The 20,452-nt window shown below is 38.8% G+C and overlaps 1 protein-coding gene and 1 long non-coding RNA gene across 4 annotated transcripts in view; one reads left to right on the top strand and one right to left on the bottom strand.

Annotated features, from left to right (window-relative positions):
* LOC123778864 (uncharacterized) overlaps window positions 1-5,076 on the bottom strand; it is a 441,504-nt gene extending 436,428 nt beyond the window's left edge. For all 3 annotated transcript variants that reach the window (XR_015721665.1, XR_006776027.2, XR_015721666.1), the window contains exon 1: window positions 4,899-5,076. This is a non-coding gene — a long non-coding RNA (uncharacterized LOC123778864). The remainder of the gene's footprint in view (window positions 1-4,898) is intronic.
* The window catches only part of SYT10 (synaptotagmin 10), a 54,587-nt gene continuing 38,517 nt past the window's right edge, over window positions 4,383-20,452 (top strand). Inside the window, exons 1-2 of the mRNA XM_045776525.2 lie at window positions 4,383-4,810; window positions 16,846-17,203. Of these exons, the coding sequence (XP_045632481.1) occupies window positions 4,660-4,810; window positions 16,846-17,203 (509 nt within the window). The 5' untranslated portion in view covers window positions 4,383-4,659. The remainder of the gene's footprint in view (window positions 4,811-16,845; window positions 17,204-20,452) is intronic.

Raw genomic sequence — 20,452 nt, 5'->3', positions numbered from 1 at the left:
AATAGGGAAGGACACAGGAGATGACTCCAGGACAGAAGCTGTCAGAGGGTTTACAAGATGGAAGCGGTGAAGGAGTGTGGCTGCCTTACCGAGCAGAGGGAGCTGAAACCCCCAGAGCAGAGGCAATGAGAAGCTAGCGCTTCACCTCACAGAGTCTCAGAAAAACTCGGAAATGGATGTGCCTCGCCCTGACTCCGCAGAGGATGGCAGGAGGAAGAAAGGCTAACAACGCAGGCAATGTCACTCTGAAGATGTCCGGAGGCTCAAGTCTCCATCCATACAACTCCTCTGGTAAGGTGATGGCCCTTCCCCAAACGTGCAAGTGAAATAGCTTTTCCCTGGAGACACCAAACTAGAAAAGCTCCAGACCTAAGGCACCAGAACTAGAAGAGGCCAGAACCATGAGAGGCTCCAGATTGGAAAATAAAAGCAGGTAGACTTTAATTATCCCCCATATCCCTAACAAAAGATTAGATAGTCCCTTTCTGATATTTGGGGGTGCTCCAATTCAGAATACCCTGAGTCACCCCGCAGTAAAGCCCCTAGTTATAAGCCTTATTAATACACTTGGAGCTTCAACTCCATATCTTAGTGGTGAATATTTATACTTCGTTATTTAAAGGAGCAAACAGCTGAGGAAATTTTACAAGAACAACAAAACAAAACAAAGTTATTCAGAGAAAAAAGACACAAGTTAGAAGTGGGGTGGGGGTAGTTAAAAATTTGTAATTAATATGGTCAGATAAATAAGCACAGACTATATATCCAAGAAATAAGTAACCAAAACAATCAGTAAGTGAAAAAGTATATGTATCTTAGAACTATAATAGGTGAAATTGTAGTGATTTGAGAGAAGGCTCAGAAAAGAAAGCCAAGGAAATCTCCCAAAACTTAGAGCACAAGGAGTAGGGGGTGATAGAGATAGAAAATAGAAGAGAAATGAAAATTAAAGATTCCACCCTGGCAGTCAAAAATTCAACATAAAGGAGTTCCAGACAGGAACTACACAGAAAAACAGAAGGCAGAGAATTATTGAAGGAATAAATCATTAGAATTTCTCAAAATGGGGGCGCCTGGGTGGCACAGTCGTTAAGCGTCTGCCTTCGGCTCAGGGCGTGATCCCGGGGTTCTGGGATCGAGCCCCACATCAGGCTTCTCCGCTGGGAGCCTGCTTCTTCTTCCTCTCCCACTCCCCCTGCCTGTGTTCCCTATCTCGCTGGCTATCTCTGTCAAATAAATAAATAAAATCTTTAAGAAAAAAAAAAAGAATTTCTCAAAATGAAGGAATCAAAACTGCCTGTTTGAAGTGCTCAAAGAGTATCCATCAGGATGAATGAACAAAATGAACACGCTGGAACGAGGGAAGACACCAAACCTTCCAGAGTGATGAATAAGGCTGATCAAAGGATCTGGAGTCAGAATAGAAATGCACTTCTCAATAGCAATACCCATCCATGCAAACCAGAAGTCTGGTCATCTTACCAGTTGGGAGTGGGTAGTGATGTCACTCTCCAAATTAAGGAATACAGGAGCAAGACCAAGTATGTACAAGCAATTAGAATTGGGCGCATATGAATCTGAACTGTAGAACACAGAAAAGTTAGGTAGGAAAGTTTTAAGTAAATTACAATTTAATACTTGTCTCTGATCTTCATTCAGAGTAAGCTCAGCTATTCTGAGATTTCCTCATTTACCCAGCTTCTTAGTGCCTGACCTGATATGGGGGTCAAGTAATATTTGAAATTATAGTCTCAGGAATGATTCCCAAATTCCCCTTACCTTAGGGAGATCTCTACCTAAGAAGTTAACTCTCTCCCCTCCAGATTTTGAAAGATCCATGGGAAGGGGAAAAAGAATTGAGAGAGGATTAAATAAGCAGGGAAATCATAGTATTGACGGTTTAAAACTACCTCTCAAGAGGCTGGCTTAGCTTATAGGGATGGGAGTGAGTACTCCTGGGCTCTTCAACTCCGTATCAATTCCTCCTTTACTTACTTAATGCAGAGATCATTCAGAAGGAAGCTGTGTCAGAGACCTATCTATATATTTTGACTATCAGTGCCTCATTTATCACTTAGTATAGCAATTGGTGCTTAGTAAAATCAGTCTAACCTGCTCTCCCCTCCTTTACTATTTCAGCAACTCCTTCAGAGCATGGATGGAGAAATGCAAATCTGTATTGCTTAGATTACTTGATGGGTAGGTTCTTGTTAGTTGAAATAGTTCCCAAACATTTTTTAAAGATTGTAAATTGAAATTCTTGTCATCTTATCCTTCCGCGTTGAAAATAGTGACCTTGAATGCAGTTTCTACATTTCCCACACCTCTTACCCGAGCTGTTAATAAGTGACAAGAAAAAACTGGTTTGATTCACCTGCTAATGAGCTGTATGAGATGGTCTAAAGAACAAAGGGGAAAAATCAAAACCTTAGGGTATTAATTTTAGATGAAAGCAAAAATATTTCATACAAATTCAGAAAAATGAATATACAAGTAAAATTAACTCTGCTTGTTATGGAAACACAGGTATGAGTAACAACAGGCCAGGAACAGCATAAACAAATACCAGGAAAGTTATTTTCAGAATTTATTTACCTAATAATATTTAACACCAAAATCAAACATAAGAGGATCATGGGAGAGACCTGCATTACTCCACTTAAACAATTAGAGTCTGCAAGTAGTATAGAGATAAATTACTCATTTGGACTCCCACATAACAGCTTGCTCATACAGTAAATATGAAAGAACAGCATTGCATTTCAGGTTGTCGTGTATGGATCTGTCTAGACTGTAGAGGACTAGAAGGCAAGGACAATTGGAAAGGGCCCTATTAAAGTGTGTTACTTTGTTTCAAAGATACAGTAGATATTTAATATTTTTTGATAGTGAAATTATTTCAAAATAGTCAATCTTATCTAAAATCCATCCAAATCAATGTGCATAAAAATAAAAAGCAAATGAGGCCTGCAGATTTTAGTTTGTCTTGATTCATGATAAAAATAGTCCTAGTTATACCAACTGTCCTATGAATCAGGTCAAAATGATTCAACTAATGAATGCTTAGCTACTGGGATGCTATGCCTAGTATTTATAGTAAATTTAGCATAGGGTCCTTACACAGGAAATAATTTATCATAAACTACCTAGCAGTTTAAAATAAGATTACTTACTCTACTAGTATAAATATGCTAACAAGGTTCTGATATTCCACTTCAAAAATAAAGATCCCCAACTAATAAAGGCTAAATCAATCTTCAGGTTATAAGAGGGTATCCAACTGTCTCAAACAATTTAAAAATATCGTAAATCCATTTACTGTAATTTGTGGCACACACTTATTAAACATTATTTTGTAGTTGTAGCTCCATGAATGATTTTCACCCATTTGCATTAGAGAATTATAAGAACAGGAGAGTCCCAGCCCTTCATTTCACGGGTTGAAAGAAGGACCTGAAAGCAATCTCTTCAAGGTTAAGCACAGATGTGTGTGACAGGTTTGAACTTCACTCCCTTCCCCTTTAACACCCATGCCTTGTTTTCAGTATTTCCGTGCAAAAGTGATAAGGAAGACAAGTTATGCATTCTCAATTGCCAATTACGGATTAATCGACAGTGAATATTAATACAAATAACATTTCGTTTTGCGCAGTACCTGAGAGTTTTAAAAAGATCAAAGGCAATAAATTAAAATCTGACTAATCACAGCATTTATGCATAAAGAAAAACTGAATTGGGTAAATAGGAAATGAACCTTACGGTGAATTTCAGTGATAGCAATAAAAAGAAATCTCAGATTAAATTTTGTCTCTAAACCATCATCGTTAGAAATCATTTTAAACATGCTTTCCAGTCACATATTTCTTTTCTGTATAGACGTCTGGCTTGATTATTCATCTATTCATTCTTTAAATTTAACTTTTTCAGTTTGTGTTCGGTTGAAATGACTTTTCAGAAAAGTAAAACCGGAGAAACCAGAGAGAGCAGCACACATGTGTAGTGGAGTTGGAGAGGCAGAGGGCTGAGGTTCGGGTGGGGCGGGCTGAGACTGGGAAAAGCACGGAGAAAACAGAGATTTCTCTAACCCCCGCCTCGCTGCATTGAGTACCCCAGCCTAAGCAGGGGCCCCAGCAGGGGCGCGGGGCCGCCCCTCCTCCGGGGACAACTCTATCCCCAGCTTAGCGGGGAGGGGGCGCTGCGGGCACCGCCAGGAGTCGTCCAGGCTCGCGCCGGGCTGCGATTGGACGCGCCGCCGCCAGACACCGGCCAGAAACACAAACGCGCTGGGAAGAGGAGGGGGCCGTTCTAGCGAGCCGAGGGCTTAGGCTTTTTTACGTCCCCCCCCCCACCTCCCCTCCGCACTCCATGCTGGGTCTCTTTCTCCAGCTCGCCGCGACTGGCAGACACGACGGGAGAGTTGGCGCAAACCTCGCCGCCACCGCCTCGCGCGGGTTCCCGCCCCAGCCTCTCCGCCTTCCCCCGCGCCCTCCACTCCTGCCATGGGGATAACTTGCGGCTCCTAAGAGTTGCCGCCTCTGAGCAGCGCACTCTCCCGCCCATTTCCCCGCGGGCGGGCGATGGCTTAGGGAGCCCAAGGGGCCAGCCTAGAGGTAACGGGAAGGGGAAAGGACCGCTGACTGGGGAGTAAGAGGCCAAACGATGAGTTTCCACAAGGAGGACGGAGTGAGCAGCCTGTGCCAGAAGGCGCTGCACATCGTCACCGAGCTGTGCTTCGCGGGCCAGGTGGAGTGGGAGAAGTGCTCGGGCATCTTCCCCCGGGACAGGGGCAGCCAGGGCGGAAGCAGCACAGGTAACCGCGAAGGGCTCCTCTCGCTTCCGCGCGCGCAGCCGGGACCCCGCGCAGCGCCAGGCATCTGTGGGACGCCGCGCCTTCCTACCTTGCTCCTTCTTTCCGCTCCGCTCCTGGAGACTTCCAGCGTGGGCTGTTCGGGTTTTGTGTCCTTGTCTCTGCCTGCCCAGCTTCTTCCACTTCCCTGGTCTGCTCCTTGCCCGCCGCGCTGTCCCTAGTTCCCCGGCTTCCGCACCCCCACTCCGCCGCTCTCCCACGCCTGCGGGCTCCCTTCCGGGGTGGCGAGGAGAGCGCTGGCGGCTGCGCCCAGCCCGCTTACCCAGCGCTGCCCGCGGGAGCCGCTCGCCCGCGGGACTCGCGCTGCCCTCTCTCGTCTCGCGGGTCGCGAGCCTGGGGAAGGGGCCGGACCCGAGAATCCCGGCTTGAAAGCGAAGAACCGCCTTGCAAATGGGGCTGACTTGGATTCCGGGAGCAGAAGGGTTCCCAGGAGGGGTAACTAGCGGCTGCAACCTGTCGAGCTTTTACAGTGTCCAAGTCCCTTTATTAAATATGATTTTGTAGGGCTTCTTGACAACGCTGGCAAAACAGCGGGGCTTATTGATCCCAGTTCTTTTGAGGCGACAACTAAGGCTCGGGTCACATATAAGGAAGGAGAAAAGATATAAATCTTTTCCACGCACATGCCCTCATACACACCCCAACAACACACGGGCATCCTCCCTCTCCGTTCAGGAAACTTGTAAAGAAATGGGGTGGGATGGAAAAGGACATTGACCGTCAGAAATCTGGAGGTGGAAAGAAGCCTCAGGCGACAGATTTTTCGGGGGGGGGGGCGTATCAGAACCACTGTTTGGTCACGCTTGGGTAGGGTTTTAACCACCTGCGCAATGTTTGGTTTGTGCAGCCTGTTGTGCTGTTCAAAGGAACTAGAAGGACTCCAGAGTTGCGGGCCGCGTGGTTTCAAGAGCCCCTTGTGAGGGTCACTTGTTGCTTTGGGAGACAAACACTGGTTTCAGAATTCTCGGCTTCAGCTTGGAAGATTGCCATTCCTGCTGTAGGTCTCATTTCTCTCCCTTAGCTTTCCTGTCATTGTGCTCTCCTGGCGGGGCTTCGTGGGCTGAGGGTAGCCAGGGCAACAAGTGAGAGCTGGACCACTCAACTCGGGTGGAGCGCGACTGCAGAAAGCCTGGGAAGTCTGGGAAGAAGGTCAGGAGGGCACACTTAGTGAATCTCTCCTGCCCACCACCACCGCCAAAGAAAAGGGAGAGGAATTGGGGGGGGGGGGGGATAGATGCGGTTTAGTTTTACATACAATTTTGTAAATGGAATATCTTCGGAATTTTCAAATTCTCTGATCATGGCAACAAGAACCAAGAGAGGTTTCTTTCTGTCTGCAGTTGGCAGAACCTGTGGAGATGCTGCTACTTGGACCCGGAGCAGACTGATAACATAATTGGTGCTGTCCACATGCTGGGAACTTAGACATTTTGCGAATATACAGACACAAGTCTTTATCTCCTGTTCCGTGGGTGTTAATTCCTAGGAATGCATGAAACAACTATTGGTGGAAGGGACTGGTGAATATTGTGTATGCGCATCATGTGTGTGGTTGCTAAGCATGAGATAAACACTCAGAATAGTGTGACCTTAAAAGTCCTTTGTGGTGCTGTTGGATAAAGTCTTCTGAACTGTCTTTAGCGATAGACGTGCTAAAGATAAGACTCAGAGAAGGGGGTATAGTGGAAAAATTAGAGTATTTAAATTTAAAGACCTATAATTTGGTCATTTAACAGTTGATGCTGTGATCCAACTATTTGTGATCACGCACCAAGTAGTGGTTTCCTGAGTCTCAGATTGGCTGGTAGTGGGGACAATTTGTGAAGGTTGGAATCCACATACTAGCTTGTAAATCTAAGTACACAACCATATAAACTAAAGGTAAAACACAGTATATGAATTGCAGAAAGGGTTTGGACTTGTTCTAAGCACTGCAAGAAGTAGTTGTAGTCCTCATTCCTTTTGGACTTTCCCTTGGAAAGAAAAAAATGGGGAAAAACTAGTCTAAAACAATTACATCAATATTTTTCTCCTGTTAAGGGAAATATATATATATATATATATATATATATATATATATATATATATATATATATACATATATCCAAATGGGGTGTAATATATGAATATATTTTGAGTGGCTACCACTAAAGAAGATATTCTTTTAGGTTGTATATGAGATATAAAGATGCATAAGATTACATATTCCATTTGTAAATCTATGCAACAATTAGAAATAAAATACTTTAATCTGCAAATAAACTCCCAACACCAATAGATAGCTGTGAAATTGATTCAAATATTATTTACTGAATCTTTGTATTAATTAGCCACTCAGCTTCACATTGTTTTCTTGTAACTTATGCACATGTGTCCTTTATTATAGGTCCCTAAATAAAAACACTTCTAGTAGGTGATCCTTCTACTCACTGTTTATTTAATGGGAAACACGTTGGTAGGAGGACATCGATATTGAATGGTACAGTGGTTATTTACTTTGAATGTTAATCAGCACTGCCCATATGGTGTCAGTTATCCAAAGGCTGCAGTGACAATTGCAAGCTTCCAGATCGTGTATATTTTTAGATTCCTTCACACAAGAGTAGAGGGAGAGAAATTCTGTTAACCTCAATTAAAGTCATTCTACATTAAAGAACTAATGAATCACATATATAAATAAGATATTCTCCTACTGGTTTTTTAAATGCCAATAAAAAACATACTCTTTACTATAACAGCAGTAGCAGAAGCAGCAGCGGTGTTATTGGCATTAAGGATCTACCAATCAAGTTGACCAATCCCATGTTTTCATAAAATTTGTGAAGTAGGTTACATCTGCCAACACTAGTTAGTTTACTTTCTTGGAATAGTCTAATAGAGACATTATTGATGTCAACATTACTCATACACTAGAAAGTTCATCATGCGCAATTTTTAGAAAATCAAATTTTTGCCTTCTTTTTACCACTGATACTCCCGCCACCCCACAGACATGTCACCCACTAAGTTCATCTTCATGCACAATATGATTTAATAATAGATGCTTAGGGAAAATACAAAACACTATATCTGCCTAAAATGTTATTTTTCAGATATACTGTAACTAAGATACATGATAGATTTTGAATTCCATTTGGGTTCATTGCTGGTCAGTCTTTAATTGCTGCTCCATACCCAAATGCTTATGAGGTTTTAGGAAACTATGTTGCTTAAAAGGCAGACCCCATAAATCATAACTAATCAAACCCACTGAAGCGCACAGTCACATCATAATTGTATAGACCTAACCTTAATTTAAATATTTTAAATAAACATTTAATTCATCATTGTTTTAATTTTGCATTTTATACTTTTAATTTGGAACTAAAAATTCTAAAATAAAAGTTTAAACAACTTTTTCTAAATTCATACGTGTTCCTCAATTTCTTAGATGTGGGGATAAGTAGGTCTATCAAAGAATTTCCTTGAAGTTACTTGACTAATAAAAGAGATGGCTAAGTAAAATTTTTAAATTATATCATGATTTTCCTCTGAGATTAAAGCTTTTTAAGTCTATGATAAGGGCTTAAAATGAATAAGGGTGTTTCACACGTTTTCTCTACAGACACAAGGCAAATGACTACTCAGTCAATTTATAATTCTTGTATGACTACACCACTGAGATTTACACATTCTAATGGTTGTATAAAGAGTTACAATTTAGAAATATAGTGGAAATTTTCCTTCAAGACTTATAGGTCTGAGAAAGAGTAATTGAACCATAATGAATTCAGATAGGCCAATGTGAAGAAGGATGTATGAGAGGATTTTTTTCCTTCCTCCACACTGTCATCCCAATGAAGAATGGCCACCTTCTATTTCTAGTCTCATTTTTACATGATTATCAATACATATTGTGCTTGGTCTCATTTGCTCCAAAGGGAAATGAACAACTACCTTCAAAGGCCAAGCCAGTCTCAGCAAACATCTATTTTTCTTAATTCTGAGATATCAATATTTTGGAAATATTGACAGGACCTTTTTTGCTTTAACCTTTTTTCTTGAAACAAATTAAGATCTATATTTTCTCTTTATATGAGCTATAAATTTCTGAAATCTGATTCTTACAAGAATGATTTTATTATAGCTGCCCATTTCATTCAAGTCTCATTTTCTTTAAAAGTTAATCATTGTTATTTTGTTTTATGCAAAAAACAAATGGAATATGTTTGCGTTCACTTATAAGATTTCTTTTTTACAAAATGCTGGTAGAAGATAAACATTATCACAAATGTTTATTGGAATCTCTAATGACAATTACAAATATCTATATTTTGAAAATGTAATTGTGTGCTACCTGATGTTTACATTAAGTCAGTAGAATATAAGCTCTTTGAGAACAGTGGTTTGTTTGCTGTCTTGTCCTCAGTGCCTAGAAAAATCTGTGGCTCCTACTAGAGTCTCAATAAATATTTATTGAACAAATGAAAGAATGAATAAATGAATTAATAAATTTATCCTCAAGAAACCAGTTTCTTTATTTGTAAAATGATGGATGCTATTTAATAATTCTCAAATTCCACTGAAACTATATTATATATACTTGTGTCTTTGTGTTTCCAGTGTCCAATACAGGATCCTAGGTAGATAGGCATGCAAAATATGTAGTTTATGATAATGGCAGAAATTAGAGCAGTTGAGGCATTTGAAATCTAGAACCTGAGCAAGATACTAATGAAAAAGCAACTGAACGCCATATGGATGTCCATTGACTTTCCCTAAAGTGTGTTCAGGAAAAGCTAAGTAAAATCCAGTGGCTAAATTTGTAAGTTGCATAGGAAATGTATTGACTTTATTGAAGTTCCAGAAAAGTGGGACTATCTATTTAAAATACCAATTTATAATAGTAAAAGAAAGCCTGTTTGCCGAAGTAGAAAGTATCATGGGAAAAATAATCATATTATTCAAACGCCTATTAGTCATACCACTTAGAACTAGAAATCATCATTTTGCAGTGGTGAAAACGAAGGCAGGAAAAGTTAGCAACTTCCCCTCGAATCACAGCTAGGTAATGATGCAACTAGGATAAGAACCCAGGGCTCCTTAGGTCCTATCCTAGGTTCAACAAAAAGTAGGAATAGGAAGATTTCCTGGGGGAAGAGCACTGGAACAAATGTTTGTAAAGATGGGCTCTTAACTATTGTAATACTATTGGCTATAATTAGTGGCATATTGGAAGGTATTTTTTTTAAAGATTTACTTATTTTAGAGAGAGAGCAACCACTCATGAGCATAAGTGGGGGGAGGGGCAGAGGGAAAAGGAGAGAGAGAGAGAAGCAGACTCCCCACTGAACGCAGAGCATGATGCTGGGCTCCATCCCACAACCCTGAGATCATAACATGAGCCGAAATCAAGAGTCAGATCCTTAACCGAGCCACTCAGATGCCAGTATTAATAAGATCTCAGAGTGTAATTATGACCCAAGTCCCAAAATTTCTTTTTATTAGATATATTATCATACAAGTATGACACAACATTCTCCATTTTTCTTACTTGAGTACATGAATGCATTTGCAATTAAGTGTACATGAGTGTTTATTCGTGAATTTTTAGCTAAATATAACTGATTTATTTGAACAGTAAAATCATGTAAAAGATATTAGTGTGTCCAAAATGCACAACTTTGAAATCATATAATTATAAATATAGCTCCTTTTATATGTCCATAAATAAGCCTGTAATGAAAACAGATATGAAATTATCAGTTAAATTATTTTTATTACTTTGTAGTTAGAAAAATAATACATTAAAACCTTTTTTGCTTTATTTTCCTGCCATATTTTGGGTATGCAATGTAAATTATCAACCATCTACATATCTCATTATTAACAAAGCTATGATGTCAAAGAAAACTAGACCTCCTAATAAGAAGTGTTATTATTAAAGGTCAGTAAATTATTTTGCTTGTTTCTAATTTATAGAATACCAATTTTCTCTGTTAGTGGAATATCCAACACTGGCCAAGTTTAGAAACAGAATCCCTGACTGAAGAGATGGATTCTTGTTATTATATAATAAACTATTTTTCTTTTTCCTTATAATGTTAAATATCCTAAATAACCACTGAAGTTGTAAGAGTTGACTTAGGCAGACTATCAGAAAATAAAACTCTCTCTCTCTCTCTCTATATATATATATATACACACACACACACACACACACACATATATGTGTGTGTGTGTGTGTGTGTGTGTATGTATTTCACGTGACTATATAATCATGAAATTGTGCTGTGATGCTTCAAAGCTAGAAGGGTAGAATGATGGAGGTGGGGAGACCAATATTAACTTTTCTTTCATCCAGGTGGATTCTGAGTTGTGTCAGGATCTACTCTTTAACATTCTGTTATTGAATAGAGACAACATCACAGTCAATTGAAAAAACCTTGTAAATGTCAATTTGTCATACTGCACATGAACATAGGGGAGGGCCGCCTGGGTGGCTCAGTTGGTTAAGTGTCTGCCTTTGGCTCAGGTCATGATCCTGGGGTCCTGGGATCAAGACCCGCATTGGGCTCCTTGCTCAGTGGGGACCCTGCTTCTCCCTCCGCCTGCCGCTCCCCCTACTTGCTCTCTCTCTCTCTCTCTCTCTCTGACAAGTAAAATCTTTAAAAATCAATCAATCAATCTGACCATCAGCACGTTAGCAGCAGTGATGTGTACTACTTCCAGGCTGCGCTCTTAAAATGAAAGGACATACTCTCACCTTCCCCTTCCCTTGTTATTCTGTCACCCAATTGCCTGGAATGTGGACATAGTAACTTGCCATCTTGGACTTTAAGGAGAAGGCAAAAACCTTTGAATAGCAAAGCAAAAGTGTAGAAGAAACCAGGATTTTAGACACCTCGAAGCTGATGTGTATGCCCTGGCCTGCTCATGCTGGGACAGTTAATTACACAAGACAGAAATAAACTTCTCCCTTGTGTAAGTCACTGTTAATTTGGCCCCTTGTTATAGCAATCCGAATTATGCCCTATTATAATATTAGAGCTGATCCTTGAACAATACGGGATTCAACTGTGTGGGTCCACTTATATGTGGATTTTTTATAGTACAGTAAGTACTCTAAATGTATTTTCCTTTCTATGATTTACTTAGTAACACTATATTTTCTCTAGATCACTTTATTGTAAAAATATAGTATAAAATACATATAACATAAAATATGTGTTAAGCAAGTGTTTATGTTATTGGCAAGGCTTCTGGTCAGCAGTAGGCTATTAATAAGTTTTTGAGACACGTGGGTGGCTCAGTCAGTTAGGCATCTGACTTTTGATCTCAGCTCAGGTCTTGATCTCAAGCTCCTGAGTTTAGGCCCTGGGTTGGGTTCATGCTGGTCATGGAGCCTACTTTAAAAAAAAAAAAAATTGGGACACCTAGGTGGCTCAGTTGGTTAAGTTTCTGACTTCAGGTCAGATCATGATCTCAGGGTCCTGGGATTGAGTCCCATGTGGGTGGGGCTCCATACCCAGCAGGGAGTCTGCTTATCCCTCTCCATTTGCCCCTCTCCTCACTGTGCTCTCTCTCTCTCATATAAATAAAATCTTTTTTTAAAATTAAAAATAAAATAGAAAGAAAGAAAGAAAGAAAGAAAGAAAGAAAGAAAGAAAGAAAGAAAGAAAGAAAGGAAGGAAGGAAGGAAGGGAAAAAGAAAAAAGAAAGGAAGGAAGTTAGTTAAACTTTTAGGGAGTTAAAGTTAATATGGAGATTTTCACCTGTGGGGGTAGTGCCCCTAATCCCCTCCTTATTCAAGGGTCAACGGTAATACCATATGAATAGGATAAATAGGTTAACTTCTGAGATAATTCCAAATTTTTATCCTAGACAGTTTTCCTCAGCTTTCTTTGAATAAGAGTTGCTGATTTGAGTTTTATTCCCCCTCTTTCTTTATCCACAATAATGAAACCTCAAAACCCTGAAAACTGAAAATTATTTTGAAAATTGTAGCACTTTGGCACCAACACCTTACCTGACTTGGCATTAAGCTACGATCTTCAGTGATCCCACTCAATGTGACTAATTCATACATTTCATTATAGATATATTGATGTGTTTGGTTATTGGACGTTATCCCAGATAATGTGTACCATGTTGCCTTTCTAATATCCAAAAGAAAATAATAATAATTTTTGAAACTCATCATGTCCCAGAGTTTGGAGTAAAGGATTAGAAGCCAATCAGTTATTATAATAGTAGTGTTACAGTGGTGGGTGTGCTTTCAAAGCCCTTAGGAAGGGAAGAGGCAGAGAGTGTCAAGAAAGAGGTACTATTGGATCTGATTGTTGAATACAAATTTGCCAGGCAGCCAAAGAGAGGAAGTAAATGCATTGGAGCTACATGAAACAGCCTGAACAAAATCATAAGACAGTAACATGTGGTCAGGGGAAGGAGTTTGGGTGGGAAAGTGGCAGAAGAATAAAGCTGGTCAGTACTGAGTGGTCAAATCACAAAGATGCTGTGTAATGCCTTATGAAGTTTGGATTTGTCCCAGATGGTTAAGAGGTGACCTGGAAGGATGTTAGGTGAAGAGAGGTAAGGCGACCATACGTCTTAGTTGCCAGGACAGGACTTGGTTTCTTCCTGCTTCCCTGGCATTACTGATAGCACAAATTTTCACTTTCACAAGTAACTTAGTATTTCATAGTCCCCGAAATGGTAGAACCAGATGGTGATTTTAGAAAGAAAATTGTCAGCAGTAGGGAAAATGGAATTACGGTCAGAGATTTCCACAGGACTTTTTCCTAAGATGAGAGCAACCTTGTGAGGATGCCAAAGCCCATCACTTAGGAACAGTGGAATAAAGGAATGTCATCAAATTTTTGTGGGTAGAGTATAATTTCTCTAATGTCCATAAGTAAGGTGGGGGGCATTTTCAGCTGTGGACTGAAAACTACTTACAGCCTTGCCCCTACCCCACATTGTCCTGCAGTTTCCTTATCTCTTGGCTTTTGGCTCCACCTGGGTAGAAATTAGCAGGTTGAAGAAATTAACTGAGTTAAAATATCCATAAAAATATAATGTAAATGGAGCCAAAAATACATAAAGATTATGAATACATAATTGTAGTATTTATTCCTCCATTTAAAACCACAGTTAATAATCAGAAAGCACATTTCATATATTTTTTCTTTTTCTTCAAGTTATGGGGCTAATGAACGATTAAAAAGTAAAAATAAACTACAAAATATAAAGTATGATCACATTCTTCATCAATGGAATATAAATGGAAAATATATTCAATGGTTGCTTTAATAAGCAACTGGAAAATGAGGTAAAATATTAATATCTATGTATAATAGCATGTCAAATTAATTTTTATTCTTATAATTAAATAGCATTAAAAACTTGGAATTATTTCAATTTCTGAATAGGTTTCCATTAGCTACAAATTAGGAGTTTAAACAGAACCATTTTATCTTACTAATCAGGAAAATGTAAATTAAAGCAAGGTATCATTTCCCAATCATATCAGTGAAAATTAAAGTACATCACCATTTCTCTGAGACTGTAGGAACCGGTAAATTCACATAATGTTTTTGTTATAGTCACTCTGGAGTTATTTTGGAAATATCTAATAACATTAAATATGTGCATAACCTATGTCTCTGAAATTCTATTTTTAGATTTTTACCTTAGAGAAACATTCACAAATATGCACAAGAAGAAGGGTGCAAGGACTCTCATTGTAGCTATGTTGTAACAGCAAAATATTGGGCATAATCTAGATATCTGTTGTGAGGAAGTATTAGAGAATACTATGTGAGATGAAGTTAGACCTCAAGGACCATTGAATAAAAAAATAAAGCAAATTGAAGAAATATGCAATATATTTATGTTTTTTTAAAAGTATATTAAATAATTCTATGGTTTTGTAGGTCTGTTTGTTTTTTTAAGAAAGATCTTTGCTTATTCGTGCTTGGGCTGGACAGATAAACACCAAACTGGGATCAAGGTTGCTTCTAGGGAGGGGTGGAAATCCTGGACAGTTGTGGAAACCAGAAGTCTGAGATCAAGGTGTCAGGAGGGTTGATTTTTTTCCTGAGGCCTCTTCCCTTTTTGGTTTGTAGGTGGCCACCTTCTCCCTGTGTCTTTACATGGTCTTTCTCTCTGAGTATCTTTGTCCTAATCTCCTCTTCTTATAAGGACACGAGTCACTGGAATAGTGCCTATTCATATGAACTCATTTTGCCTTAATTACTAATCTAAAGGCCCTGTCTCCAAATACAGTCACATTCTGAGACCCTAGGGCTTTAGGATTTCAACATAAGAAAGTGGAAGGGATGAAGGGACAGACATAATTCAGCCTCTAACATATTCCTACCATTTTTATTTTTTAACAAATAAAAGATATTGGATTCATATTTTACATTGAGGCCAAGCAAAGTTGTAAAAGAAAATTACAAGGTTATTTACATCTAGAGAAATCTCCCTTTACAGGAACTCTATTTGGTTTTGAAGAGAGCTATTACACCAGATTGCTAACATTGGTTATCTTAGGAGGCTGAAAATGGAAGTGGGTAGTGGGATATCAACTTTTTTAGAAACAGACTTTACTGTTTAGAGCACTTTTAGATTTACATAAAAATTGGGGAAAATAGTCCAGAGGTCCCATATACCCCACACCCAGTTTCTCCTGTTATTAACCTTTTACATTAATATGGGACATTTGTTATGATTAATGAACCAGTATTGATACATTGTTAATTTAAGTCCATACTTTATTCACATGTCCTTAGTTTTTACCTAATATCCTTTTTCTATTCCAGAACTCTGTCTAGGGTACCACATATTTGGTTGTCATGCCTCTGTAATCTCCTCTTGGCTGTGATAGTTTCTCAGACTGTCTTTTTATCTGAGAACCTTGGCAGTTTTGAAGAGTACTGGTCAGATATTTTATAGAATGCCCAACTATTGAAATTTGTCTTCTTTATTTCTAACATTTAGACTTGGGTTATGGGTTTGGGGAGGAAGCCCACAGAGGCAGAGTGCCATTTTCATCACTTACCAGGGGTGCATACTAGCAACATGATTCATTATTGTCGATGTTCTCCTTGATCAGCCAGGTGAGGTTTCTCCACTGTAGAGTTACCCCCTTTCTTATTTTTACCTTTTCCCATACTCTCCTTTTTGGAAGGACGTCACTATGTGCAGCCCACACTTACGGAGTGGGGAGCTGTGTTCCACCTCCTTGAGAGCAGAGTGTCTGTGTAAATTGTTTGGAATTCTTCTGCACAGGAGATTTGTTTCTTCTCTCCCATTCATTGATTTACTCAATCTTACTTTTTTTTCACTCTATTTCTTTAAGCTATTTTACATAATGAGCATGTATTAAGCTTGTGAATATTTTGAAGTAAGGCTATTTTAGAGATACTTAGGTAACACATCATTAATTTGAGACTTTAGAAAGTAGGAACATGCAAGGTTATCAAAAAGGGCCTGGGGAGTTTAAAAATACAGCTACTAGTATACCCATTCTCCATTAGCAGCATGTCGTCCTCGTTTAGACTCTAGAAAGTGGTTTATGCAGATATTTAACATTATTCCCTGCTTCAAGAGTGAGAAGTTTGCATCTTTAGATGAGAGATGAAGCAAACAGAAGCCTTTCCTGTCGTATGCATTTCCCCAGTTTCTTAAGCTTCATAATTTCAAGGCAGGTTGCAAGTTGCCACCCTTCAGTCTGCAAACTCTTGGACCCCTTATAGTGTTCTTGGAAGTAATATGCTTCTTCTGTGTACAATTCGAAATTTTCATATATCTTCTTTGAGAAGTTCCAGGCACAATTATTAATCTTTTCTCCCTACAAAGATAAAAGTAAATTTTGAAACTCTCACTCAGAAAGCTATTAATAATAATCATAATGTAAATTATCTCACCATTGCTGCTCTTTTATCTACACTATCAGTGAATTAATATTTCTTTACATTGTAATTTTTTTCCAGATATTTCGGTCAGCTTGTTAGCAGTGGTTGTCAGCTTCTGTGGCCTGGCCTTGTTGGTTGTTTCACTTTTTGTCTTCTGGAAGCTATGCTGGCCTTGCTGGAAAAGCAAACCAGTGACTTCCAACATCAGTACCCTTCCACAGAGCATTTCAAGCGCTCCTACTGAAGTTTTTGAGACTGAAGAGAAAAAAGAAGTTAAAGAAAATGAAAAGCCAGCTCTAAAAGTTATTGAACCTGCTATAAAAATCAGTCACACTTCCCCTGACATCCCAGCAGAAGTCCAAACTGCTTTAAAAGAGCATTTAATTAAACATGCACGTGTGCAAAGACAAACTACTGAGCCTACGTCTTCATCCCGGTAAGGAAAGATCAAATACATAAAACTGGGCGTGTGTGTGTGTGTGTGTATGTGTAAGAGAAAAAAACTGAGGTGGGAAAGGAGAAAAGAAAAGACAAACAGGAGAAATGAGAAGGACATAGGAAACATAATTGAATAAGGAGGAAAAGGGCAGAGTAAGTAAGGATGAGAGAAACTGAGGACAAAGGAACCAAACAGGGAGCAGTACCAAGAAAGGAGTTCAGTAGATTTTGAGGTCTCAGTAAAATCATGTAACTACAGATTATTATTTATTAACTCTTTCCCTTGAAATATCATGGCTGGATAGTTGCTAGTTGCAGTCTTTCGATTTAGTTTAAGTCAACTGATAAATATCGAGAAAACAGCCATTGGCAATGTCTGTCATGAAATCATCTAGAATTTCACAGTCAAAATTGACTAACAGGGACTCATGTTTAGTCTACAGTTGTTTAGTAACTACACCATCAACATGGAACCCCTAGAAAATGTTATTTGAAACCACAGAGACCAAACTCTTACACGGGGCAGTGTGATAAGCTCTGCCAGAGTTCTGGTGAATGTCATGAGCGTAGTGAAGAGCGTACACAAAAGGAGGCTAAAGGGAGGCCTCTTTGTGGAGATACATTTTAACTCCGCTTGGAAACATCAGCAAAAGATTGCTCGAATGAAAGTATTTTGCTATAGTGTATTTCAAATTGCGTTAACTATAAAAGAAAAATATATTTTTGTGAAAATAAAGCCTTAAAGGCGCACAGACATTTTAGGGTAAAAATGTTCAATTAATTTACAAAACTTTTTTTAAATAGTAGCAGCAGCTATGTACATCAGTGAGCTTAGCATCCAGAATTATTCAGCTCCTTTAACTGATAAGTGCACCCTACATAAGGACGATTTTTCTCTCAATCTTAAAAAAAACTTAAAGATTGAATTATACATATCTCGTATTTTCTAAGAGAAAAAGTGGAATAGAAATTCAAAGTTTTGCTAGAACTTCGATATCATTGCATCTGCCTCTTTGAATTTCCTTGTTTATATGAGTGGCTAGGAAAGGAAGAAAGAAAGAATTATTTTTGAGCACTTGCAATTTAACCACTGTGCCGGGCACCCTTCCTGCTAACCCTCTACCAACCGGCATGAAGTCAGTATTATTAATTATTCGCATTACTTGTGAGTTAACCCAAGCCCAGAGAGATTTAAAAATTTGCCTAAAGTCATGCAGCTGACAAAAGTTAGAATTCAAATTTATCCCCATTGATGGTTTCACATTTTAAGCATCAAAGCCCAGGGGATATAGTTCTCTGAAATCAAAGATGTTGGTTACAAAGTCTGCTGAGGACCGATGAAAAATAAGGGTATCTTCCTGTTCATTCTACTCAGAAATCGGAAATTGTAAGTGGTTATTATGAATGACCAGAGTCATGATTTTAATCTCTTTGGCACTGAAAGGAATCCCTTGCAGAAAACTTGATTATACTTAGTTCTTAAAACCCCTCATCTACATTAATTTCTTCATCATACTAGAAATTACCTTATATAGAAGGAGGAGGAAACTGCTGAGTTCATTATGCAGCCCACTTGGACACAGAGATCAAAGGTACATTATCATAAATCAGATTATTCTGCTCAAATCTTAACTTTTCACTGAAACGTAGCAAAATCAAACCACACACATACACACACACATGCACACACACACACATAATTAATTTAACTTTAATTGATTTCATCACCTCATTAGGCTATGTCAGCTCCAGTCTGCCATTGGGACTCACTTTGACTTGGTTCAGACAGTAGATGACAAACATCTTACCCTTTAAAGCTTTATTTGTCTCTATAATTTCATAACATTTTGATTGTTCCAGAACTTAACAGCATTGCTGGAAACTGGCACATTTTCCAAGTTATCATCTTCCTTTTCAAGTTCCTGGACATTTGGCCCCATCAGCCTGCCAGAGGCCAAACAGCCAGGAGGCTTCCATGTGTTGCTTCATTAGTAACATTCTTCTAGCCTGTGTCTTGATTGATTGTTCGTTCATCCAGTAGTCTTATTCAGTAGATATTTACTAATGGGCATCATCAGGTATTATGCATACTCCATCCACTCTGCAAATCCAAGGAAGCTGGAAAAAAATTTACAACATTATGCGAAGATAAGACATGTAAGACCAACTTCAATATAAGGAATTATAAGTGCAAACTGTGGTGGGGAATGTGGAATTCTGAGAACAGAAGAATTATTTTCAGCATGAGGCTGAGAGAAGGTCCATTAAGCAGAGGCTAAAGGAGACTAAGAATTCACATGAATGGCAATTGGGAGAAGGTGTGCATCCCAGATGGAAACATTTTATGCAAAAAGACATAGAATAGGAAATGTTGCCATGAAAACAGCAGGTAAAATACCTTGATCAGAAAACAGAATTTAGTTGAGGAGTAAAGGAAGAAGAGAGAGTTGGCTGGAATCAAAGTATGAGAGGCCTTGAAATCATGGCCAGGATGTTCAAGTTCTGTGCTGTCAAAAAATATTTGCCGCAGAAGAGTCCCTTGTATAAAGAGCTGTGTTTTAGAAAAATTAATTTGGCAATAGCTTATAGGACAGACATTTGGAAAAGACATCTAGAAAAAGACATCTATTTGGAAACTAATATAATAGTTAAGGCATGATAAAAATCAGGAAAGAGCAAACAACAAACAAAAGACAAAAGCCTGAGAGAAGCTGTAGAAGAATCTAAGATCCCTTATAAAAAGCACTGTGACACTTCAAATCATTGCAAGTGTAGCCTAAGTCTTTGCAAAGCCTGCCTTGAACCATTACAATCTGATGATACCAAGCTACCATTCAAGCATTTTAATTCCATATTCCCCCACACACATAGCTCTGTGTTGCTTTCTTAGGCAGAAAATCTGCCAAATTCACTTTGGTATTGCTCTTGACACCTAGACAAAATACTGTAGGAACTCAGGCTATATTTGTTGGTTTTTAAAAAAATAAATGAATTTGGGGACCTCATCTATCTATCCAAATGGATATTTTATGATTGCCAACAAGAGGAATGCTTGGTCTTTTTACTATCCTCCTGTAGACCTCACCTCTCCGTGTCTGTGCTTTTGCTTGTATTGCTTCCCACATCTAGAATGGTGACCTGTTTATCTACTATAAGATGTTTAAGGAAAATACATTGGAGAGTCTACTTTCTCTGCCCAATTATAAGCTATTATCTTTTATTATTTAAAGCCATAGTGGTAATCTAG

The sequence above is a fragment of the Ursus americanus genome, chromosome 25 (assembly GCF_024610735.1).
Source record: "Ursus americanus isolate L20-20 chromosome 25, mUrsAme1.1.p, whole genome shotgun sequence".
In the NCBI taxonomy this organism is placed as follows: domain Eukaryota; kingdom Metazoa; phylum Chordata; class Mammalia; order Carnivora; family Ursidae; genus Ursus; species Ursus americanus.
Note: the sequence above shows the minus strand (reverse complement) of the source record. Positions and strands in the feature narration are given on the sequence as shown.